The sequence below is a fragment of the Phyllostomus hastatus genome, unplaced genomic scaffold (genome assembly GCF_019186645.2).
Source record: "Phyllostomus hastatus isolate PE091 unplaced genomic scaffold, TTU_PhHast_1.1 phas_scaffold_28, whole genome shotgun sequence".
NCBI lineage: Eukaryota > Metazoa > Chordata > Mammalia > Chiroptera > Phyllostomidae > Phyllostomus > Phyllostomus hastatus.
The window spans coordinates 6,934,725-6,960,221 of NW_025334022.1; the positions used below are offsets into that span (position 1 = coordinate 6,934,725).

Sequence of the window (25,497 nt, forward strand, 5' to 3'; positions counted from 1 at the left end):
GGTTGAGAATATATGGCTAGTATCAAATTTAAAATGAGGCCTCTCCTGTGGCAAAAAAATGTGACTTAACAACATTTCTATATTAATAAGAATGAATTCAATACATTTTCATTCTAGTTGCTGTTAACTTCACCTGTTGAATAATATTAGTTAAGCTCTTGAGTTCTATGGCAAAATATATACAGTGGTGGGCAAAAGTAGGTTAGTAATAATAAATAATACAATAAATAATAATACAAGGATAAACTCTGTTTCACATACTCACAATTTGAAACCTACTTTTCCCCACCCTTATATTCAGGCAAGGGATTAAATTCAGCACCATTATATTTTCCCTGTCCCATCTTATCTGGACTTTAAAAATCAATATATCCATAGAGGCATTAGTTAAAAAAAGAATAAGAACATTAGATAAATGAAACGTTGTAGAGTATTAGCTAAATTTGAAAAAGTGTGAATAAATGTATTTTTATTTTGTTCAGGTTAGTGTTAACAGTGATCTCTTTTTATAGTTGCTAAGCTGTGATTGAATAATTAAAATTGCTTTCCTATGGTCTTTTGTGGATTGGCTTATTTCACTTAGCATAATAGTCTCCAGTTGCATCCATGCAGCCAAAAAAGGTAGGAATACCTTCTTTCTTTTTTTTTTAAGTCTGAGTAGTTTTTTTTATTGTTGTTCAATTACAGTTGTCCCAATTCCACCCCCCCCAATTGCTCTTCTCTGCTCTGCCAACCACCCCTCCATCAGTGAGTCCCCATCCTGTTGTCCAGTACCATGGGTCCTTTATGCATGTTCCTTGACTTGACCCTTCCAATTCTTTCCCCCATTTCCCCTCTTCTGGTCACTATCAGTTTGTTCTTTATTTCCATAAATCTGGTTCTATTTTGCTCATTAGTTTATTTTGTTCACTATAATCCTCTTATAAGTGAGATCATATGGTATTTGTCTTTCACCACCTGGCTTATTTCACCTAGTATAATAGTCTACAGTTTCATACATGTTGTTGCGAAGGGTAGGAGTTCCTTCTTTCTTTCTGTTGCATAGTATTCCATTATGTAAATGTACCACAGTTTTCAAATCCACTCATCTAGTGATGGGCACTTGGGCTGTTTCCAACACTTAGCTATTGTGAATAGCATTGGTATGAACATAGGGGTGCATACGTTCTTTTGAATTGGTGTTTCAGAAAGACCAATACCATATGACCTGACTTATAACTGTAATCTAATGAACAAAATAAACTCATGAGAAAAGTAGAATCAGAGACATGCAAACATGGAACAGACTGATAGCTGTAAGAGGGGAAGAAGGAGAGGGGAATGGTGGAAGAAAAAGAAAGGGACTAGTTAAAGAACATGTATGAATGACACATGGACATGGACAACAACTGATTGATGGTGGGCTAGAGGTGTGGGCTGGGTGGAAAGGGCAAAGGGAAAAAATCAGGACAACTGTAATAACGTAAATAATTAAAAATGCAAAATAAATTAAAAATGCTTTCAAAACCTCATGCAATGTAGGGAAATAAAAGAAATATCAAGAACCATATGATTTCACTCATCTGTGGGATAGAAAATTGAAAACCACAAATAAACAAACAAAAAGCCCTCATAGAGACAGATACTAGTATGGTGGCTACCAGAGGTAAGGGAATTGGGGGACGTAGAAGAGGGTAAAGGGGACCAAATATACAGTGTTGGAAGGAGATATGACTTAGGGTAGTAAATACACAAGGCAATATATAGATGATGTATTAGATCATTATACACTTGAAACCTATATAATTTTATTAAGCAACATTATCCATCCCAATAAATTTAATAAATATTTTAAAAAGGAAATGACAAAGCACAAGAAATTATGAATTCATTTTAGCCATTGTTGTGGAATTGCAGGACAAGACTATAATGGACAAACCAAAAAATTGTTTTTCTCTACATCCCTGTGTATGCTAGTTAAGAATGTTTTCATTTCTTGAGTGTTGGAACAGCTACTTTCTAACAACCTGCTTCAAACACTATAAATTTTCTCATTTTTAAATCAGTTGTTACATGTTAGGGGCCATAAAAATGGTACAATATGACATAAAATAATTTTTTAAAAATAGAACATAAATGATAGTAAACTTTACTTTCCAAGGTTTGTTTTATATTGTTAATTGGTGTCCCTACATTTTTAGCATCATAACTAACAAAATACCTACTGACATTTAGGGTCAGAAAATATATTTCCTTTGTTCAAAGTCAATGTGTCTACATCTTAACTGTGTGTTTAAGTCGTCTGATGTGTTCAAACTAATAAGGAATGATTAAATGTTCCATATTTGTTTTAATTTTATGAGTTATTATAGTGTTTTCCAATAACACAATGTTGGCTCAAGAGTGGGCCTGACTGTGCCTGTCTGGATTAAGATAAAAAGAATTCACATTAACAGATGGCTCAGAATCTACAGCCTTGAGTAATCAAACTCTCATACAAATGTAGAGGAACCATATGTTTCTCTAGAAGGTTACAAGATGACAAAAGGTTTTCCATATCCATATAAAAAGAGTTTAGAGTGCTTCTCAGTTGTGAAGTGATTGCTGATTTAGGGCCATAGGAGGAGAAAATTCAACTCATTTTATTTAAAAAATGAGAATACCAAAAACTATTTTTAATAAAATGGTAACTAGTTCTACATGTTAAGAAATGTTAAAGAGTTCCCATAAACAAAAGTCTATTAATGCTGTATATGTAGCTACTCAGGTCTGAAATAATCATCACTAGAAATTCTTAGTGATTCCAGGCCAATGACTAGAATCATGACTATATCCTGTGACAATATACTACAATTATGAAATTACATTATTTTTAATAGTTCAATTTTAAATGAACAGAGAGGGGAAATATCAGAGATTAATTAATTATACAAGTAGACATGTTACCTCTCAAATTTCTTTTCTGGGAGACTGTTACATAGGTTACACTATATTGATGAGCTGAAGAACATCTATACAATGAGTGCTACTACAAAATATACATTTACTCCAATCTTACCAGGTGGGCCTATTGGTCCAGGAATCCCTGGTGGCCCTGGTGCTCCCTGAACACCTATTTCTGGTAGCCCAGGAGGTCCCATTGGCCCAGGTTGTCCATTTGGTCCAAGGTCACCTTTAAGAAATAAATATAGCTTTATTTTGCATATAGATGTCCAATTGATTTGGCACCCTTTATAGGATATACTTATTTTTATATTGGAATCACCTTTGCAACTTTGACAAAAATCAAATTGTGGAGCCCTACTGTTACATTTGATTTGCTAATATTTCCATGAGGATATTTACATCCATGTTCATGAGAGACATTGATCTATAGCTTTTGTTTTTCCTTATAATTTCTTTGCCTTGTTTAAATATTAGGGTAATGCTGGCCTCATACAATGATTCGTAAGCAGACCATTCCCTTCTACTTTGAGAAAGAAATAATGTGAAACTGGTGTTGTTGCTTCTTTAAATTTTTGTTAGAATTTATCAGGAATGCCAAATGAACCTGTAGTTTTCTTTATTGGGAGAATTGTGTTTCATTATTTATTTTTTATTGCATTTTTTCTCATTACCATTTATCCCCCTTACACCCTCTCCCTCCCACAATCCCACACTGTTGTGCATCCATGGGCCCTTTTTCCTTTTTGCTTGATCCTTCCACCTCCTAACTTTCCCCCAGAGCTGTCATCCTGCTCTCTATGAATCTGTCTCTATTTTGCTTGTTAGTTCAGTTTCTTCATTAGATTCCACATATGACTGAAATCATATGGTATTTGTCTTTCTCTGACTGGCTTATTTCACTTAGCATAATGTTCTCCATGTCCACCCATGCTATTGCAAAGGGTAAAATCCTCTTTTCTATGTCCTCATAGTATTTCATTATTGGGAGAATTTTAAATAGAAACTCAATTACTTTAATGAATATCTGCATTATGTCTTTCTTCTTCAGTGAGCTCCAGTAGTTTGTACCATTCAAGAAATTCATTTACTTCATCTAAGGGGTCAAATATATGGGCATATAGTTGTTTGTCATACTGCCTTATCATTCCTTTAATGTATATAGGGTGTATAATAATGGTCCTTTTTTCATTCCTAGTATTGTTAACATTTCTCATCTTTTTTCTTGGTTGGCCTCGCTAAAGATGCATCTGTTCTATTGATCTTTTCAGAGAACCTCATTTGGTCTCAGAGTTTTTCTACTGTTTTGCAGTTATTAATTGCATTTTTATCTGCTCCTATAGTTATTATAGTTGGCTTTTCTTGTCTAGTTTCTTAGGGGAAAAAGTTAGATAATTTATTTGAGATTGTTCTCTTTTCTAATAAAAGATTTCCATATATGAATTTTTTTATATATGAATTTTTTATAATCACTTCTTTATCTGCATTCTACAAATTTTGAGTTTTGTTTTCATTTTCATTAAATTCAAAATACTTTCTATGTGTCAATAATAAACTATTACAAAGGGAAATTAAGAAAACAATCGAATTCATTATTGTTTCAAAAAGAATACATGAAAAATACTAGCAATAAATTTAACCAAAGATGTGAAAGACCTGTACTTGGAAAATATAAAACACTGAAGAAAGATATTGAAGAAGATACCAAGAAGTGGAAGTGCATACCATGTTCATGGATAAGAAGAATTAACATCATTAAAATGTCAATGCCAACACTAAGCAATCTATATATTCAATGCAATTCCTATAAAAATTCCAATGACGTATTTCACAGGACTAGAACAAATATTTCAAAATACTATATGGATTCACAAAAGACCTTCTATAGCAACCGTGATCCCGAGAAAGAACAAAGTTGGAGGAATAATGCTACCTAATATTAAACTATAAGCCCACAGTAATCAAAACAGCATAGTCTTAGCATAAAAATACACATGGATCAATGGAGCAGAATAGAGAGTCCAGAAACAAACCTACACCTTTATAGTCAATTAATATTTGATAGAGGAAGTAAGCACATACAATGGGCTAAAGATACTTTATTCAAAAATTGGTATTGAAAAATTTGGACAGATACGTGAAGAAAAAATGAAACTAGACTACCTTCTTACACCACACACAAGAATAAATTCAAAATGGATTAAATACTTAAATGTTAGACCCCCAAACCATAAAAATCCTAGAAGAAAACATAGGCAGTAAAGTCTCAGACACTGCATGTAGCAATATTTTATCTGATATATCTCCTCAGGTGAGGGAAACAAAAGAAATGATAAACAAATAGGACTACATGAGACTAAAACTTTTTGTGTGGCAAAGGAAACCATCAACAAAATAAAAAGACAACCCATGGAATGGGAGAACATATTCACCAATACATCTGACAAGGTGTTAATATCCAAAATTTATATAGAACTTATAAAACTCAACACCACAAAAACAATTCAATTAAAAATGGGTAAAGGACCCTAATAGACAGTTCTGCAAAGTGGTCATACAGATGGCCAACAGACATATGAAAAGATGCTCAATGTCACTAATCATCATAGAAATGCAAATTAAAACAACAGTGAGATACCATCTCACACTTGTCAGAATGGATATCATCAGTAAATCAACAAACAGCAAGTACTGGTGAGGATGTGGAGGAAAGGGAACACTTTTGCAATTTTCGTGGGATATGAAGCAATATGAAGATAACTCAAAAAATTAAAAATGGGTTTGCCTTTTGACCCAGTGATCCCACTTCTGGGAATATATCTGAAGAAACCCAAAGCACTAATTTGAAAAAACATAAGCACCCCAACATTTACTGCAGCATTTTCAACAATTGCCAAGGTATGGAAGCAGCCCAAATGTCCATTAATAGATGACTGGGTAAAACAACTATGGGACATTTACACAATGGAATGTTACTCTGCCTTCAAAAAGAAGAAATTTTAACCTTTGTGACAGCATGGATGGATCTGCAGAACATTATGTTAAGTGAAAGTAGGCCAGTTAGAGAAAGACAAATACCATATGATTTCAGTCATATGTGGAATCTAATGAAGAGACTGAACTAACAGGCAAGATAGAGAAAGACTCATAGATAGAGAGTAGGGTGACAGCTATGGGGGCATTAGGAAGTGGTGGAATCTAGTAAAAAGAAAAAAAGACTAATTGACGTGAACAAATTTGGTGACTGTGGGTGGTAGGGGGCTTAAGGTGGATAAATGGTAATGGAAATATATAAAAAAACTTTCTAGTTATCCCTTTTGATTAATGGATTATTTAGAAGTATTTTGGTTATTTTCTAAATATGACAGGGTTTTTTTTTTCAGATAGCTTTCTATTACTGATTTCTTATTAAATATGTTAACAGAAAGAGAGTCTACTGTATGATTTAAATATTTTTAATTTGCCAGAGTTTGATTAATTGGCCCAATTGTGGTCCATCATGGTGAAGGTTACATTTGTACTCACACAGAATATGTTGTCTGCTCTTATTGTATGGAATGTTCTATAAATGTCAAAGTTGAAGAGTTATGCTGAAGAGATACTCCTGACATTGCCCTGCTAAAATACTGTATATCTTATCCTTATATCCTTGTACATGAAGGCTATGCCTAGTATGGTCCATGATAGTTGAATAATCATGAAAAGTCTATTTGGATTGAATACCACCTGATATTGGGCTTTGAAATACCCAATTTTCTATCTTGTATTTTGTATTCCTTTATTAAAAGGAATTGCCAAAATTTTATATTATTAATGTGTCATGAAAATCTATCTTTCCTGGTTTCCCTCATTTGCTCATATATTTTTTTAAATTTATTTTTCTCCATTATTTATTGTATTTTATTTCCATTACCATTTATCCCCCTTGTACTGTGTTCCAACTCCACCCACCCTTTCTACCCCTACAATCACCACCCTTTTGTCCATGTCCATCAGTCCTTTTTCTTATTGGCTCAATTCCTCTACTCCCCAGCCAAAACCTTAGATCTGTCAGCCTGCTCTATATCTAAAAATCTGTCTGTGTTTTGCTTGTTAGTTCAGTGTTATTTACTACTGTAATTCTTTTTTTATACATTGTGCACTTGGGATTTATTTAGTTGAGATCACTTAATTACCAACTTCTAAAGAATCTATTCTTTCCCTATTGACCAAAGACAACATTTCTGTTAAATACCAAGTTTCTGTATATACATCAGTATGTTTCTGAATTTTATTCTACTGATCTACTTGTCTGTTCCACTACTGGTTCACAAAGTTATAATTAAAATAATTTCGAGATTACACACACACACACACTTTTTTTAAATTTATTGAATACTTAGTTTTCCTTATTGCTGTTCAAGTACAGTTGTCTCCATTTTCCCCCCAGCACTCTCTCCCAACCCACCCACCCCAACTCGCTACACCCCTTTGGTTTTGTCCATGGGTTCTTTATACATGTTCCTCGACAACTCTTCACCTACTCTCCACCACTATCCTCCTCCCCTCTCCCCTCTGGTTGCTGTCAGCTTGTTCTTTATTCCCATGTCTCTGGATATATTTTCTTGCTTATTTGCTTTGTTGATTATGTTTCATTTATAAGTGAGATCATATGGTATTTGTCTTTCACCACCTGGCTTACTTATTCCCTTAGCATAATGCTTTCCAATTCCATCCATGCTGTCACAAAGGGTAGGAACCCCTTCTTTCTTTCTGCTGTACAGTATTCCACTGTGTAAATGTACCATAGTTTTTTTTTATCCATTCCTTTACTGATGTATGCTTAGGTTGCTTCCGGAACTTGGCTATTATAAAAAGTGCTGCTATGAATATTGAGGTGCATAGGGTCTTTTGAATTGGTGTTTCAGAATTGCTATGGTATAATCCCAGTGGTGGAATTGCCAGGTCAAAAGGCAGCTCCACTATTAGTTTTCTGAGGAAATTCCATACTGTTTTCCACAGTAGCCACACCAGCCTGCATTCCCACCAACGGTGCTCTAGGGTTCCCTTTTACCCACAACCTTGCCAGCACTTGTTGTTTGTTGATTTGGTCATAATGGCCATTCTCACCTGTGTGAAGAGGTGTCTCATGGTGGTTTTAATTTGCATTTCTCTGATGGCTAGTGATGCTGAGCATCCTTTCATGTGCCTCTGGGCCCTCTGTATGTCCTTGGAGAAGTGTCTGTTCAGGTACTGTGCTCATTTTTAACTGGATTGTTTGTCTTCCTGGAGTGGAGTTGTGTGAGTTCTTTATATATTTTGGAGATCAAACCCTTGTCAGAGTATCACTGGAAAATATATTTTCCCATATGGTTGGTTTCCTTTTCATTTTGCTTATGTTTTCTTTAGCCATGTAGAAGCTATTTTCATGAAGACTCATTTGTTTATTCCTTCCTTTATATCCCTTGCTCTAGGGAACATATCGGTGAAAATACTGCTGCATGGAATATTCTGACATTTTCCTGCCTATGTTTTCCTCTAGGACTTTTATGGCATTGTAACTATAGTTAAGTGTTTTATCCATCTTGAGTTTATTTTGGTGTATGGTGTAAGATGGAGGTTGAGTTTCAGTTTTTCGCATGTAGCTGTGAAGATATACCAACATTATTTTGTTGAAGAGGTTATGATTACTCCGTTTAATGCTTTTATACCTTTGTCGAATATTAATTGACCACAGAGACATAAGTTTATTTCTAGGCTATCTATTCTGTTCCACTGATCTATATGTCTGTTCATATGCCAGTACCAGGCTGTTTTGATTACAGTGGTCTTGTGATACAGTTTGATATCAGGTATCAGGCTCTCTTGCAGTATTTGGGTTTTACCTGTTGGTGGCTCCTTTGTTGGTGGGTTTTCCCCTTCAGTGGTTTACTGTTATTCACAACTCCCCCCTTGTCTTGTATGCTGTTATACAGTTGTAACAAAGTATTACCAGACAACAAAACCTATACCAGCAAAAAGAAACCCCCTAAACATCAGCAGTATTAACTATAACTGAACTAAGATTAATTAAGTTGAAGAGAGATTGAGGATATTATAAGATATGACAAAAGGAATATGGGGTAACTAAAAGAGGGGAAATGTTGTGTGGTAAGAGGGAGAGCTGATAAGAATTATGATAGAACTGAGGCAAAGAAAGGGAGAGGGCAAAACTTACAACATAAGTAAAACTCAGAAGGGTGATAGCAACAATGGGGTAAGAAGAGGGAAGGGTATACAATAAGGTCTGAAGTAAAATTGAAAAGGTACTGGACCAATGGAAGCAAAAGTGCAGAAAAACCACAGCAGGTTGATAGCAATGATAGCTGAATGATGTTTAATAAAGATGGAATAAGAATAAGAATATTGTAGAAAAGTGTAAAGTGAATATGAGATGTCTATAGTAAAGAAAGATGATTTTGAGAGGATGGGGGAAGCAAACTAATGCGAGTAAGGAGCAAAGCCCAGGTTGAGTGATGGTAAAAAAAGAAAAAAAAGGGACAGAGAAAATGAAATAAAATTCCTCACTCAAATGATCAGGGCAGGGCAAAGGCTAAACAGAGTAAGAAAGCAGGAGAGTGTTCTATGGAATTTAAAGTACAAATGAGTAGTGAACAAATGTGAGTTCCTTTGGAGAAGTATGGAAATAACTGTGATATTTCACCCAACTAGCCATTGTTTAGCCATAAAAGGTGAAAAAGAAATAAGACTCTCATTAGAAGGAAAAAAAAATGTGAGTTCACCTGTGAAAGAAGAGCCCTTATATGAGATTAGATGCGGGAGAAATAGTGAAAGTAAGGGATAGAAACTTGGCATAGTGTGAGAGAAAATAAAGTTAACCACAATAGTGATAACACTCAGGAAGATGGTGAAATGGATTAAGACCAGGGAAGGGTGCTGTGTTGCATTTGGAAAAGCAATTGTATGATAACTAATATATAATCTGAATAAAGAGAATAAAATTTAAAAGACCAACAGTAGTGTGTTATTTGGAATACGAGTGAAATGAAAGTAGGAAAATTAAAATGTAGTATGAAAGGGAAACTAAAAAAACAAATCAAACAATAAAAACAAACAAATAAACTACAGAAGCAGAAAGAAGAGATATAAAAAGAAACATGCAAGTTCTGAAGGATAGCAAAGTGAAATGTGTCTCAGCTGTTGGTGTTCACCTTCTGTCTTTCTGGATCTGTCTCCTGTTTTCTCACAACTCCAGTTCTTATTGTCTTACTCTTTAATTTTTTAGTCAGTATAGACATTTTAATGATGTTAATTCTTCCTATCCATGAGCACAGTATATGCTTCCATTTATTAATATCTTCTTCAGTTAGTGTCTTCAGTGTCTTATAATTTTTGAAATACAAGTCTTTTACATTCTTGGTTAAATTTATTCCTAGGTATTTTTAAGTATATTTTATTGATTTTGCTATTACAGTTGTCTCAATTTTTTTGCTTCCCTTTATCCCCCTCCTCCCTGCACTGCCCCCTTTACCCTCCAGAATTCCCCTGCCACAGTTCATGTCCATGGGCTGTACATATAAGTTCTTTGGCTTCTCCATTTCCTATACTATTCTTAACCTCCCCCTGTCTATTTTGTACCTACCTATTTTACTTCTTATTCCCTATACCTTTTACACCCATTCTCCCCTCCCCACTAATAACTTTCCATGTGATCTCCATTTCTGTGAAGCTGCTCCTGTTGTAGTTGTTTCCTGAGATTGCTTTTGCTTTTGCTTTTTTGTTGTTGGTTTTATTTTTTAGGTTCAGTTGTTGATAGTTGTGAGTTTGTTGTCATTTTTTTACTGTTCACAGATTGTATTTCTTAGATAAGTTCTTTTCCCATATTATATAATAAGGGCTTGGTGATGCTGAACTCTTCAAACTTGACCTTATCTGGGAAACACATTTATCTGCCTTTCCATTCTAAATGATAGCTTTGCTGGACAGAGTAATCTTGGATGTAGCACCTTGCCTTTCATGACTTTGAATACTTTTTTCCAACCCCTTCTTGCCTGTAAGGTTTCTTTTGAGAAATCATCTGACAGTCTTATGGAAACTCCTTGTAGGTTACACTCTCCTTTTCTCTTGCTGTTTTTAAGATTCTCTCCTTATCTTTAATCTTGGGTAATGTAATGATGATGTGTCTTGGTGTGTTCCTCCTTTTGTCCAATTTCTTTGGGCAAAAGAAATTGCCCAAAGCTCTCTGAGCTTCCTGGACTTCCTGGAAGTCTATTTCCTTTGCTAGGTTGGGAAAGTTCTTCTTCATTATTTTTTCAAATAAGTTTTCAAGTTCTTGTTCTTCCTATTCTTCTGGCACTCATGATTTGGATGTTAGTGCATCTGAAGTTGTCCCAGAGGTTCCTAAGCCTTTCCTCATTTTTTGAATTATTGTCTCTTCATTCTGTTCCAGTTGAATGTTGATTTCTTTCTTTTGCTCCAAATTGTAGATTTGAGTCCCAGTTTCCTTCCCTTCACTGTTGGTTCCCTGTATGTTATCCTTTACACTTTGTATAGCCTTCATTTCTCTCTTCATTTTGTGACTGAGCTCAATCAAATCTGTGAGCATCCTGATTAGAAGTGCTTTGAACTGTGTATCAGATAGGTTGTCTATCTCTTCATCACATAGTTCTTTTTTCTGGAGTTTTGATTTGTTCTTTTATTTGGGCCATATTATTTTGTCTTGGTGCACCTGTTACATGCAAGGGGTGGAGGCTTAGGTATTTGCCATGGTGAGGCAACCCTGTTTGCTACAGTCTGGTGCTCTCTGTGGGGGAGGATCAGAGAGGGAACAATGTCAACTATTCAGCTCTTATCACACTTTCTGTCACTTCCCTCACTTCCCACAAGCAGATTGTATCATTTCAGGTGCTGATTCGCAGGTGGGTAGGTTTGTGTATGTTTTAGGACCCTGTGGATCTCTCCAACAAACTCTCCTATGAGGCTGGTGGTTTCTCTTGCCACCACAAACCCCACATATTTTTTACAGCCTGGGGTTTTGAGTCTTTAATTTCCCATGCGGAAACTCAGTGTTTTGCAATCTGTCTCTCTCCCTCATTGTTCCCACGGGCTTGTCTGCCTGTGAATGTGGGACTGTCCATTGGGTCCTCCTGCTGCTGCCTTGCCCTCCCTGGTCCTCCAGCTGTTGCCTTGCTATGTGTCCTCTCTGCATAGCTGCCCTATTCCACCCAGCTGTCCTTCTCCACCACTCCTACTGTCTGGTGAATGTTTCTTTAACTCCTTGGTTGTTGGACTTCCATGCAACTGTTTTTCTGGCAGTTCTGGTTGCTCTTTGTTTTTAAATTGGTTGTTATCATTCTTTTGGTTGTGTGAGGAAACAAAGCATTTCTGCCTACACCTCCATCTCACCTGGAACTAAAAATTGCCTTGTGACTTGGCAATTCCACTGCTGGGATTATACCCTAAGAATCCTGATACATTAATTCAGAACCTATGTACCCCAATGTTCATAGCAGCACAATTTACAATAGCCAAGTGCTGGAAGCAGCCTAGGTGCTCATCACTACAAGAATGGATCAAAAAACTGAGGTACATTTACACAATATAATGCTATGGAACAGAAAAAAGGAGCTCCTACCCTTCATGACAGCATGTATGGAACTGGAGAGTATTATGCTAAGTGAAACAAGCCAGGCGGTGAAAGACAAACATCATATGATCTCACCTATAAGTGGAACCTAATCAACAAAACAAACAAGTGAGAAAAATAGAACCAGGGACATGGAAATAAAGAACAAAGTGATAGTGACCAGAGGGAAGGGGGAGGGAAATAACAGGGGAAAGAAAGGTAAGGTCAAGTCAAGGAACATGTATAAAATACCCATGGACAAAGACAACAGGGGACAGATTGAATGTGAAAGGTGTAGGTGGGTAGGGCAGGGAAGAGTGATGGGGTGAGATGGAGACAACTATAATTGAACAACAACAAAAAAAGTGATTACAGTGTAGTTGCCACTGTGGCATTTGGGGTAAGGACTGAGGAAAGGGCCAAAGGGGAATTTCAGGGATTATATCTTTTTAAAAAAATCTGTACACAAGGACACATTTATTTATTTTGGAGAGAGAGGAAGGAGAGGCAGAGAGAGAGGGAGAAGGGGGAGAGAGAGAGAGAGAGAGAGAGAGAGAGAGAGAGAGATTGACACAAGGGAGAAATATTGATTGGTTGTATCCCATACAAGTCCTGTCCAGGGATCCTACCTGAAACTTAGGTATGTGCCCTGACAGAGAATTGAACACACAATTTCTTGGTGAATGGGACAATGCTCCAACCAAGTAAGCTGCCTGGCCAGGGCTGGAGTTATATCTTGATAGGGGTTTGGTTACACAAGCGTTTGTCAAAATCTAGCAAATGTACCCTTAAGATTTGTGCATCTCATTTAATATGAATTTTATATTAAAAGGAAATGAACAACCACATAATTGTAGTTATGACATGCATGCTGAAGTAATTGGGAAGAAGTATGCAGTTGTTTCAATTTACGTTGAAATATATAAAAAATAAGTGAAAGAATGGAGAAAGAAATGGACAAATATATGTTAAAACATGTATATAAGATGTTGATGGGTAAAAATCAATGATGGATATATAGTGGGCACTCTAAAATTCTTTCTACATTGTTGTATATAGAAATTTTTTTAAAATGTTGGCAAAGAGATAAAATGTTAATTGTAGAATCTGGGTGGTAGATATATAGGTATTCATTGTACAATACTTTCTCATGTTTTTGAAAATTTTCACAATAACATGTTTAAAAGGCTTTGCTGAGATACCTATTTATTTCCATCAGGTTGGCAAAAATCCAAGTTTTTCAACATAGGTACCAATGCTGTACAGCAACAGTCACACTCATGCATTGCTGTTGGGAGTGTAAAATGGTTCAATGAAGAGGAGTATAACAATATCTAGAGATGCACTTACCCTTCAATTCAGAAAATCCATTTTTATTTTTACTATTCTACTATCACACCTATACCCATATGCAATAACTTGTATGAAAGTTTATTCAATATGGGATTACTTTTAATAAGGAAAAAATGTCAACAAACTCAATCTAGTAACTAGTAACTGATAAAATAACTACGGTATACCCAAGCAATTCAACATTAGTCAGCTATTTTTTGAAAGTCAAGATCTCTATGTATCCATATGGAGTGATATCTAGTATATAATTTAAGTGAAATATGTAAAGTGCAAAAAGTCATACACTATCTTTTGAGAAAGGTTTGTATTTGTCTAAAGGATCACTGGAAATAACTAAATAAGTAACTATAACTGGCTACATAAAGAATGGGGAAGAAAAGAGTGGATAGAGATGGGATAAAAAGAAGACTTCTCAGTGTTATTTTTACACATATATGATTGTATCATTTATTTAATGAAATAAAACACAAAAGATATCTGTGAAGAATGAAAAAAAAAAGCAGTTGACAGAGTAGCATCATAGATTTTCCAGTTAATTGGACTCATCACCCACAAACTTTCCTAACAGTTTCAATATCTATAAAAGCTAAAAGCAAACTGAAAAATAGCAACATCCTTAATACCTTTGGGTCCAGGTAGTCCATCCAATCCAGTGTATCCTGGAGGACCCGGAGGTCCTGGGAAACCATGATCTCCTTTTGGACCAAGTGTTCCTTTGAAACCTGGGAGTCCTGGAGGCCCTGGTGGCCCAGGTAACCCAAATCCTGGTTCTCCCTAGAGCATATACATGACACAACACAACAAAAACTACTGTGACTTTCTCAGTACTGATTGTTTATCACAGATAATTTAAAGCAGAAAATACAAGGTAATATTTCTCCCCCCATGGGTGAGGAAGTAGAACAATTAAATGAAAAGTAATTGGTATGTTGGAGAGAATACCAGAAAGGATAGGGGTCAGGGCTTAGTAAAACAAATTAAATTAAGTTGAATTGCTTTCAGGACAAGAAAGAGATAACTGAGAGAGTATAAGAGTAAATCCAAGTGAGGAGATGTGATTATAGACTGAGTATTATATGATTATTTTTAATTTGAATAAGTATGGCATTGTGGTTTTTTCACTGAGCCATACCATCCAGGGCTGGCTGTTTCTGTTATGTGCCCTGACTGGGGATCAAACCTACAACATTGGTTTATTGGGGCAATGCTCTAACTGAGCTAGCTGGCCAGGGCTCCATAAAATTTTAAATTAGCTAAGACACATCACAAGGAATGCAAAGTGACTTAAACAAATTCATCATCATCATCACCATCATCGTCATATTAAAAATTGATACCAATTGGGACAGAGGGACAGCATGGAAAGCTCTTGACATGATATTCAATAGCATTTCAACCAATAATCACAAATAGGCATGAACAGACATTAAATGGGATGGTGATACTACAAGGAAGGATTGGGGAGACAATGACTGTATTATTTTGCCTGTAATCTCTTATCTCAGAAAATAATTTGTCACTATGAAACATGTTCAAAAACTTTTTTTTGCTTCAAATATGACTTCTTGGACTATTAGAGACTGTTTTTGGTTAAATACTTTCAAATGAAAATATAATCAGTTAAGTGTCTTTATATAGTGAAGATGGGATGATGTGTAAGTCAAATGAGAGTTAAAACAAAGGAAGTTTGAATATTAGGTAGCAAAATTATAATTTTGAATAAAATTGGGAAATATTAATTTCCCTTTCTGTTAGCCCATTATTGTCATATAAAAATACAACTGACTTCTGGATATTAATTTTGTATCCTGCTACTTTGCTGAATTCATTTATCAGTTCTTGTAGTTTCTTGGTGGAATCTTTGGGGTTCTCTGCATAGTATCATGTCAGCTGAAAATAAAGGTAGTTTTACACCTTCCATTCCAATTATTATGAGACCAAAGTAATCAAAACAGCATGGTACTAGCCTAAAAAAAGACACATACATCAATGGAACAGAAGTGAGAGCTCAGAAATAAATGAACAACTTTATAGTCAATTAGTATTCAATAGAAGAAGAAAGCACATAAAATGGGCTAAAGATGGTTGGTTCATTAAGCCATGGTATGGAAAAAATTCAAGAAGACATAACACTCCCAAACTCTTTTTATGAAGCCAGCATCATTCAAATCCCAAAACCAGACAAAGACAGAACAAAGAAAGAAAACTTCAGACCAATATCGCTGATGAACATAGATGCTAAAATCCTCAACAAAATATTGGCAAACTGCATCCAGCAATACGTTAAAAAGATCACACACAATGATCAAGTAGGATTCATCCCAGGGATGCAAGGATGGTACAATATTCGCAAATCAGTAACCTAATACACCACATAAACAAAATGAAACACAAAAATCACATGATCATGTCCAAGAGATTCAAAAAACTCATTTGATAAGGTACAGTGCCCATTTATGACAAAAATACTCATCAAAGAGGGAATACAGGTAGCATTCCTCAACATAATAAAAGCTACATATGAGAAACCTACAGCCAACATCATACTCAATGGGCAAAAACTTACAGTTTTTGCACTAAGATCAGGAACAAGACAAGGATGCTCACTTTCAACACTCTTATTCAACATAATACTGGAAGTCCCAGCCACAGCAATAAGACAAGAAAAAGAAATGAAAGGCATCCAAATTGGAAAGGAGGAAACAAATCTGTCATTGTTTGCAGATGGCATCATAGTGTACATAGAAAATCTTATAGACTTCGCCAAAAACCTACTCAACCTAATAAATGAATTTGGCAAAACAGCCAGATACAAACTCAATACTCAGAAATCAAAGGCATTTTTGTATACCAACAATGAAACATCAGAAGCAGAAATCAGGAAAAAAATCCCATTTGATATAGCAATAAGAAAAATAAGTTACTTAGGAATAAACCTAACCAACAAGGTAAAAGACCTGTACTCAGAAAACTATACAACACTGAAGAAAGAAATTAAGGAAGACACAAACAAATGGAAGCATATACCATGCTCATGGATTGGAAGAAATAACATCATCAGAATGTCCATACTACCCAAAGCAATTTACAGATTCAATGCAATCCCTATTAAAGTACCAATGGCATATTTCACGGATATAGAACAAACATTTCAGAAATTTATATGGAACTATAAACGACCCCAAATAGCTGCAACAATTTTGAGACAGAAGAACAAAGCAGGAGGGATCGCAATACCTGATATAAAACTCTAATACAAGGCCACTGTAATCAAAACACCCTGGTACTGGTTTAAAAACAGGCACATAGACCAATGAAACAGAACAGAGAGCCCAGAAATAAACCCAAGTCTCTATGGTCAATTAATATTTGAAAAAGGGGGAAGAAGCATGAAATGGAACAAAAATAACCTCTTCAACAAAAGGTGTTGGGAGAGTTGGACAGCTAAATGCAAAAAAATGAAACTCGATCACCAACTTACACCATACACAAAAATAAATTCAAGATGGATAAAAGACTTAAATATCAGTCATAACACCATAAAAGTCTTAGAGGAAAACATTGGCAGGAAAATCTCAGACATTCCATGCAGCAACATCTACATTGCTATGTCCCTAAAGCAAGGGACATAAAGGAAAGAATAAACAAATGGAATCCCATCAAATTAAAAAGCTTCTGCATGGCTGAAAAAAAAACAGCATTAAAATGAAAAGAGAATGAACTATTTGGGAAAACATATTAGCCAATGATACCTCAGACAAGGGTTTGATCTCCAAAATACGTAAAGAACTCACATGACTCCACTCCAGGAAGACAAACAACCCAATTAAAAAATGGGCAAAAGACTTGAACAGACACTTCTTCAAGGAGGACATACAGAGGGCCCAGAGATATATGAAAAGATGTTCAGCATCACTAGTCATTAGAGAGATGCAAATGAAAACCAAAATGAGATACCACCTCACACCGGTCAGAATGGCCAACATAAGCAAATGAGCAAATAAGTATTGGAGAGGATGGGGAGAAATGGGAACCCTAGTGCACTGTTGGTGGGAATGCAGAAGACTGGTACAGTCGCTGTGGAAAACAGTATGAAATTTCCTCAGAAAACTAAAAATAGAACTGCCTTTTGCCCCAGCAATTCCACTGCTGGGACTATATCCTAAGAACCCTGAAACACCAATCCAAAAAAACCTATGCACTTTAATGTTCATAGCAGCACAATTTACAATAGCCAAGTTGTGGGAGCAACCTAAGTGCCCATCAGCAAATGAATGGATCAAAAAACTGGTACATTTACACAAGGGAAGTCTACACAGCAGAGAGAAAGAAGGAGCTTATACCCTTTGCAAAAGCATGGATGGAACTGGAGAGCATTATGCCAAGTGAAAATAAGCCAGGCAGTGAGGGACAAATACCATGTAATCTCACCTTTAACTGGAACATAATCAACAAAAGAAAAAAAGCAAACAAAATATAACCAGAGACATTGAAGAACAATCTAACAATAGCCAGATGGGAGGGGAAGGGGACAGTGGGGAGAAGAGTTTTCAGGAACTACTATAAAGGACACATGGACAAAACGAAGGGGGAGGGTGGAGGCAAGGGAGGGAGGTGGGTTCTACTGGGGTGGGGGGGAGGCATGGGAAGAAAATGCAGACAACTGTAATTGAACAACAAGCAAGTAATTAAAAAAATAAGTGGTGCTGGGAAAATTAAACAGATACATGCATAAAAATGAAACCAGACTACCTTCTTACACCACACATAAGAAGAAATTCAAAATGGATCAAAGACTTAAATGTTACAACCAAAACCATAAAAATCCTAGAAGAAAACATAGACAGCAAAATCTCAGACATTGTTTGTAGAAATTTTTATCGTGTATATCTCCCCAAGGAAGGGAAACAAAGGAAAAAATAAACAAATGGGACTAAATCATACCAAAAAGTTTTTGCACAGCAAAGGAAATCATCAACACAGTAAAAAGACCACCCACAGATTGGGGGAACATATTCACTGATGGAGCTGATAAGGGGTTAATACCCAAATTTTTTTTATTATTCTACTTGAAATTTATTTTTTTTTATTGTTGTTCAGTTACAGTTGTCTCAATTTTTCTCTCATTGCTCTCTCCTGCCCCACCAACTACCCTTCCCTCAGTGAGTCCTGACCCTGCTCTCCATTATCATGGGTCCTTTATACATGATCTCAACACCAAAAAAACAAACACCCCAATTAAAAAATGGGCAAAGGACCTGAATAGATACTTCTCCAAAGAGGACATACAGATGTCCAACAGACATATGAAGAGATGCTCAATGTCACTAATCATCAAAGAAATGCAAGTTAAAACCACAATGATATATTACCTCACACTTGTCAGAATGGCTATCATCAATAAATCAAATAACAACAAGTGCTGACGAGGATGTGGAAAAAAAGGAACCTTTATGCACTGTTGGTGGGAACGTAGACTGGTATAGCCACTGTGGAAAGCAGTATAGAGATACCTCAAAAAATTAAAAATGGAGTTCTGGCCAAGATGAAGGCGTAGGTGGATACCCTTCACTTCCTCATGTAACCAAAAGCAGAATAGCAACCAATCTAAAATCAATAAACAACCAGAAGTGCCAGAAAACCAAACTTCATGGAACTCCGACAAACACGAAATTAAAGAAAAACTCAACCAGGACAATCAGGCCAGTAGGCGAGATGGTGGACGGCATAGGCGGGACTGGCTGAAGATGAAACTGAGACTCATGGAGGTGACTGTGGACTATGGCAGTTGCCAACTGGAGAAATTCCCAGTGTCACATTAGAGAGTTCATTGAAAACTGGGATAGAGCTAAGCAGGCGAGCTGCATTGTTCCCTCTCTGTCCCCTCCTCCACAGGCAGCACTGTAGCACAGCAAGGAGGGTTGCCAGATCCTGGTGAATACCTAAGGCCCTGCCCCCTTATAACTTAACAGGTACACTGAGACAAAGGAATAGCGCCCAAATGAAAGGACAGAGCAAAACTTCAGAAAGACAGCTAAGTGATGAGGAGATAGCCAACCTATTTGGTGGAGAATTTAAAGCCCTGGTAATCAAAATGCTCACAGTACTGATTGAACTTGGTCGAAAAATGAAAAAACAAATGAAAGATACCCCAAATTAAATAAAGCAAAATATTCAGGGAACCAACAGTGACAGGAAGGAAACTAGGACTCAAATCAACAATTTGGAACAAAAGGAAAAAATAAACATCCATCCAGATCAAAATGAAGAAACAAGAATTCAAAAAAGTGAAGAGACGTATGAATCTCTGGGACAGCCTGAAACGTTCCAATATTCGAATTATAGGGGTGTCAGAAGGAGAACAACAACAGCAAGAAATTGAAAACTTATTTGTACAAATAATGAAGGAAAACTTCCCCAATATGGCAAAGGAAATAGACTTCTAGGAAGTCCAGGAAACCCAGAGTGTCCCAAACAAATTGGATCCAAAGAGGAACACACCAAGGTACATCATCATTAAGTTACCCAAGATTAAAGATAAATAGAGAATCCTAAAAGCAGCAAGAGAAAAGGAGACAGTTAGTTACCTACAAAGGAATGCCCATAAGGCTATGAGCTGATTTCTCAAAAGAAACCTTGCAGGCAAGAAGGGGCTGGAAAGAAGTATTCAAAGTCATGAAAGGCAAGGACCTACATCCAAGATTAATCTATCCAGCAAAGCTTTCATTTAGAATGGAAGGATAGATAAAATGCTTCCCAGATAAGGTCAAGTTAAAGGAGTTCATCATCACCAAGCCATTATTATATGAAATGTTAAAGGGACTTATCTAAGAAAATGATGAAAAATATGAATAGTAAAATGGCAACAAACTTATAACTATCAACAAAATGAACCTAAAAGAAAATAAAAACAATGAAAAAAACTAAGCAAACTACTAGTACAGGAATAGTTTCAGAGAAATGGACATAACACAGAGGAAGTTCAGTGGGGTTTGGGAAGGGAAGAATAGTGGGGGAAAGGTACAGGGAAAAAGAAGCATAATCAGTAGGCATAAAATATATGGGGAAATATAAAAAATGGTATAGGAAATAGAGGACTCAAAGGACTTATATGTATAACCCATGGACATGAACGAAGGGGTGGGGAATGCTGGAGGATTGGGGGGTACAGGGCGGAGGGGAGATAAGGGGGGAAAATTGGGAAAACTGTAATAGCATAATCAATAAAAATATTTTAAAAAATTAAAAATGGATCTGACTTTTTACCCAGTAACCTCATTTCTGGGAAAATATCTACAGGAACCCAAAACACTAATTCAAAAGAACACAAGCACCCCTATGTTCACTGTAGTGTTATTTACAATTGCCAAGATATGGAAGCAGCCCAAGTGTCCATCAATAGGTGAGTGGATAAAACAAGTACAGGACATTTACACAATGGAATACTACTTGGCAGTAAAAAAAGAAGAAAATTTTACCCTTTGCAACAGTATGGATGGACCTGAAGAATATTATGCTAAGTGAAATAAGCCAGCCAGAAAAAGACAAATACCATAGGATTTCACTCATATATGGAATCTAATGATCAAACTGAATTAACAAAGAAAATGGGGACAGACTCATGGAGAGCAGATGACAGCTATAGAGGTGGTGGGGGGGTTACAGAGTGGAAGGATTAAGCAAAAAGGGAAAGGACTCATGGACATGGAAAACAGTGTGGTGATTTGTGGGGGTAGGGAATATAAGGGGACTAAATGGTAATGGAAAATAGAATAAAGATTTTAAATAAACAAATAAACAAACAAATAAACAAAAAATAAAGGAAGGTAGGAGAAACAGGATTGTGGGAAAAAATAAATTAAAATGTCCTAGACCTGCCCTGACCAGTGTGGCTCAGTTGGTTGGGTATCATCCCACAAAATGAAAGGTTGCTAGTTTAGTTTCTAGTCAGGGCACATACCTGGGTTGCAGGTTCGGTCCCTTGTCAGGGTGAGAGGTTACCTATTGATGTTTCTCTCTCACATTGATGTTTTTCTCCCTCTCTTTCTCCCTCCATTTCCCTTTCTCTAAAAACAAATAAATGAAATCTTTAAGAAATATTAAACTGTCCCCTGACCTTTGGTCCTTGTAAGCCTGGTGGCCCAGAAGGGCTTTCTAGACCCATTCTTCCAGGTGTACCAGGTGCTCCTGAAGGTCCTGGAATTCCAGGAAAACCTGAAAAATGATAAGTCGTTTTTAATCTCCAAATAGAAGATACTCTAAGAAAAATACCCAAACTCTCAAACCAACATTTCTACCCTATCTAATCAGGCTTAGTGACTACACTAAGATGTTAAAACCACAATGACATTTTGTATGATGACTAAGGCTCAAGCCTTACTGATACTTGATAGTTCTTCTCAATCACCTATGGTCCTTCTAATTTTCACATAGAGCTAACATGTGTGGAAAATATTCTCTTCTAAAGGGGCATGAGGGCTATTATGAGGTAAAACTGAACATAAGGAATGAATCTCACACAAAAATGCAGAAAATATTTTCTTCTGCTTACATTGGGACATAGTGTAATAAAAGGTCTACCATATAATTCTGGAAATGAGCTAAAAACAATTGCAGATATGATGCACATATATATACAAAAATAAAATCTGACTCCTTGTAAGTCATTCAGTTTAAACAAGTAAGGGCATATTAAGCACTATTCTCAGACCAATGCACACTCTTGACGATAATGAGAATAAATTTTGTGAGGGATGAAGCAGAACTGAAGCAATAGGTTTTAAATTTTCAGGAAATCAAGAAAATATGATTTAGAACAAAACATTATTTGGTTACATGTGTGCAATAAATCTGTATTCTGTTTAATGTAATCCATTTATCTAACAAATATCTACTGAATGCTTACTATGTTCCAGGAACTGTTCTAAGCCCTGAAAATATAACAATGAACATAAAAGAAAATAATCACTGTGATTTTTATAGCTTAAATATCATTTTTACATATCTACAACTTAGATATTTTCTTGCCTGGACAATTTTAGATAAAGAAAATGAAATTACAGTGCATGTATGCTGTTACTTTTCATTTATACTCATTACAGTATATAGAAAAAGGGTACAATTAATATATTTTATTTGTTGAATGAACTATATCAAGAAATAATGTCATACTAAGCAGCTAACCTACCCTGACTACTACCCACCCCTACATACCTTTGGGACCGGGTGGTCCAGGAAGCCCTATTCCAGGAATACCTGGTTTTCCTTTGCTACCTGGTATTCCTGGCAAACCTGGCTGGCCTGGGAGTCCAGGGTCACCTAAGAAGAGAAGCAACAGATTTTTGAAAGGGAAACTTTTAAATAAAGAAACCAGTAAGTGGTGAAAATGTGGTCAAATAAATTCCTCACATACCTGGAGGACCAACTTCACCATCTCTGCCTGGTATACCAGGCAGGCCAGGCTTTCCTGGCTGGGTTATGGTCCAACCTGGATCACCTTTAGGACCTAAGAACACACAGGAATCAACAGCAAAATAAGTGTTCTCTTGACTAAAGATCCCTTTTAGTTGAAAACAAAAAATAAAATATAATCTTTTAAAAGTGCAATCTAACAAAAATCTACAAGAAAAACAATCCCATATTATATATTCTAGGAATATACCAAATAGGAGGATGAAATTTCAAATAAGGAAAAGTAGATGATAGCTTTAAAAGCTAAGGGGACTAAATATTAATGGGAAAATACAATAAAAATAAAGAAAGAAAATAAATAAAAGGTGATGAAAAGCCAAAAAAAGCTTCCATTATTCAAGATGGCATTTATAAAAACTCGTTAAAATATAAGCCAAAAGAATCTTAAAAAAATCAAACTGTAGTAAACAAGAAAAATACTTCTTTTTGGTAAAGTAATGGTACCTTAAGATTTTATGTGTGCAAAGTCCAAGTACATCTTCTTCTCATTAATTGAATTAAGAACTTAAAATAGACTCAGGACAAAGTAGTTTCTTAAACATGAAATAAAAAGCACTAACCATGAGAGAAAAGTCTGATAAATTTGACTACATTCAAATTGATTCCTGTACATTAAAGATGCCATATAGAGAGTAAAAAATGGCAAGCAATAGTAAGTGAAAATTTTCCAATATAAATAGCTAACAAAGAACTAATAGAATAGAATATACAGGACAGGGCAAAAATCAGTTTACAGTTCTGAGTATGTGAAACACAGAATTAATTTTTGTATTATCATTTATTATTATATTATTTTCCATATGGACTGTAAATTTACTTTTGCCTCACTCTGTATATAATGTGTATATGTATGTGTGTGTGTGTGAGATAAAATCCTCTATGTCAATAAGAAATAGATTTAATCCAACAGAAAAATGGTCAAAACACTTGAATAGGCATTTCATACAAGGAAATTAAAATGGTCAGTAGACATATGAAAAGGTGCTAAACTTAAATGTAATCAGAGAAATGTAAAATAAAACTGCCATGAGATATCCCATACTTCCACAGATTGGCAACAATATAAAAATCTGACAATACAAAATGTTTATGAGGATATAGAACAATAAAAAAATCTCTAATAGTTCTGATGGGAGTATAAATTCATACAATTCCTCTGGATATAATTTGGAATTAACAAGTAAAACTTAAGATGGACTTATTCTATGCCTTGAAAATGCTAATCTTAAATATATAGCCTAGTCAAGGGACTAGCAAATTGTTTCTATAAAGGACCAGACAGTAAATACTTTTTTTGTGGGCCACCATGATCTCTGTCACAACTGTTCAACACTGTGATTGTGGTGAAAAAGCAACCAGTCAGTAGTGAATGGTTTTGTTGAAACAAAACTTTCATTCATGACAAAAAGTGCTGGTCAGTTTTATTCCACATGCTGTAGTTTACTGATCCTTGCCCCAGAGAAGTGTGTGCATATATACAGAAGGGCATATATACAAGAATGTACATAGAAGCATTAATCAGAATAGGCCTGAACTATAGAATAACCAATTGTCCATTAACAACAGAATGGACAAATCGACTGTTATACACACATATAATAGGATACTAAACAGCAATGAAAATGAATATACTATAGCTATACACAGAGTAAACATAAAGGATACCTATGATTCCATCAACATGAATTTCAAAAAGAAGCTTAAAGTAATCTGTTTAGGAATGCACATCTAGGTCATAACACTAGGGGGTAAATTGAAGGAAATTATGCAAAAGTCAGGGCAGTGGTTACTCTTGGAGAAATGGAAGGAGATTTTGGCCAAAAAAGGATAGAAAAGAATTTGGAGGCTTTAGGATGCTAGCAATGTTCTGTTCCTTAATGTCTATGGTAGTTATATGTGTTATATGTGTTTCTCCAATATCATTATTTGTTAAACTTTGCATTATGTATCATGTACTTCAAAACAACAAAAAAATTCAGAAAAAAAAATTAAAGAGGAAACCTTCCATAAAAACCACACACATATTGTTTTCCCTTGCTAAGGAACTCTGAAAAGCCCCAATATAAATGTCCAGGGAAACACATCTCTCATGAAGGGAAGCCAAGAGTGGCCAAATATAATACTTTTCTGCTTTTAAGCACCAAATT

The 25,497-nt window shown here is 35.7% G+C and overlaps 1 protein-coding gene across 1 annotated transcript in view; it reads right to left on the minus strand.

Moving 5' to 3' along the window:
- COL4A5 (collagen type IV alpha 5 chain) overlaps positions 1 to 25,497 on the minus strand; it is a 304,752-nt gene that overhangs the window by 51,706 nt on the left and 227,549 nt on the right. Inside the window, exons 26-30 of the mRNA XM_045817489.1 lie at positions 23,292 to 23,384; positions 23,093 to 23,197; positions 21,996 to 22,093; positions 14,503 to 14,653; positions 3,038 to 3,151 (exon numbers count right to left, since the gene is read on the minus strand). Coding sequence (XP_045673445.1) covers positions 3,038 to 3,151; positions 14,503 to 14,653; positions 21,996 to 22,093; positions 23,093 to 23,197; positions 23,292 to 23,384 — 561 coding nt within the window. The remainder of the gene's footprint in view (positions 1 to 3,037; positions 3,152 to 14,502; positions 14,654 to 21,995; positions 22,094 to 23,092; positions 23,198 to 23,291; positions 23,385 to 25,497) is intronic.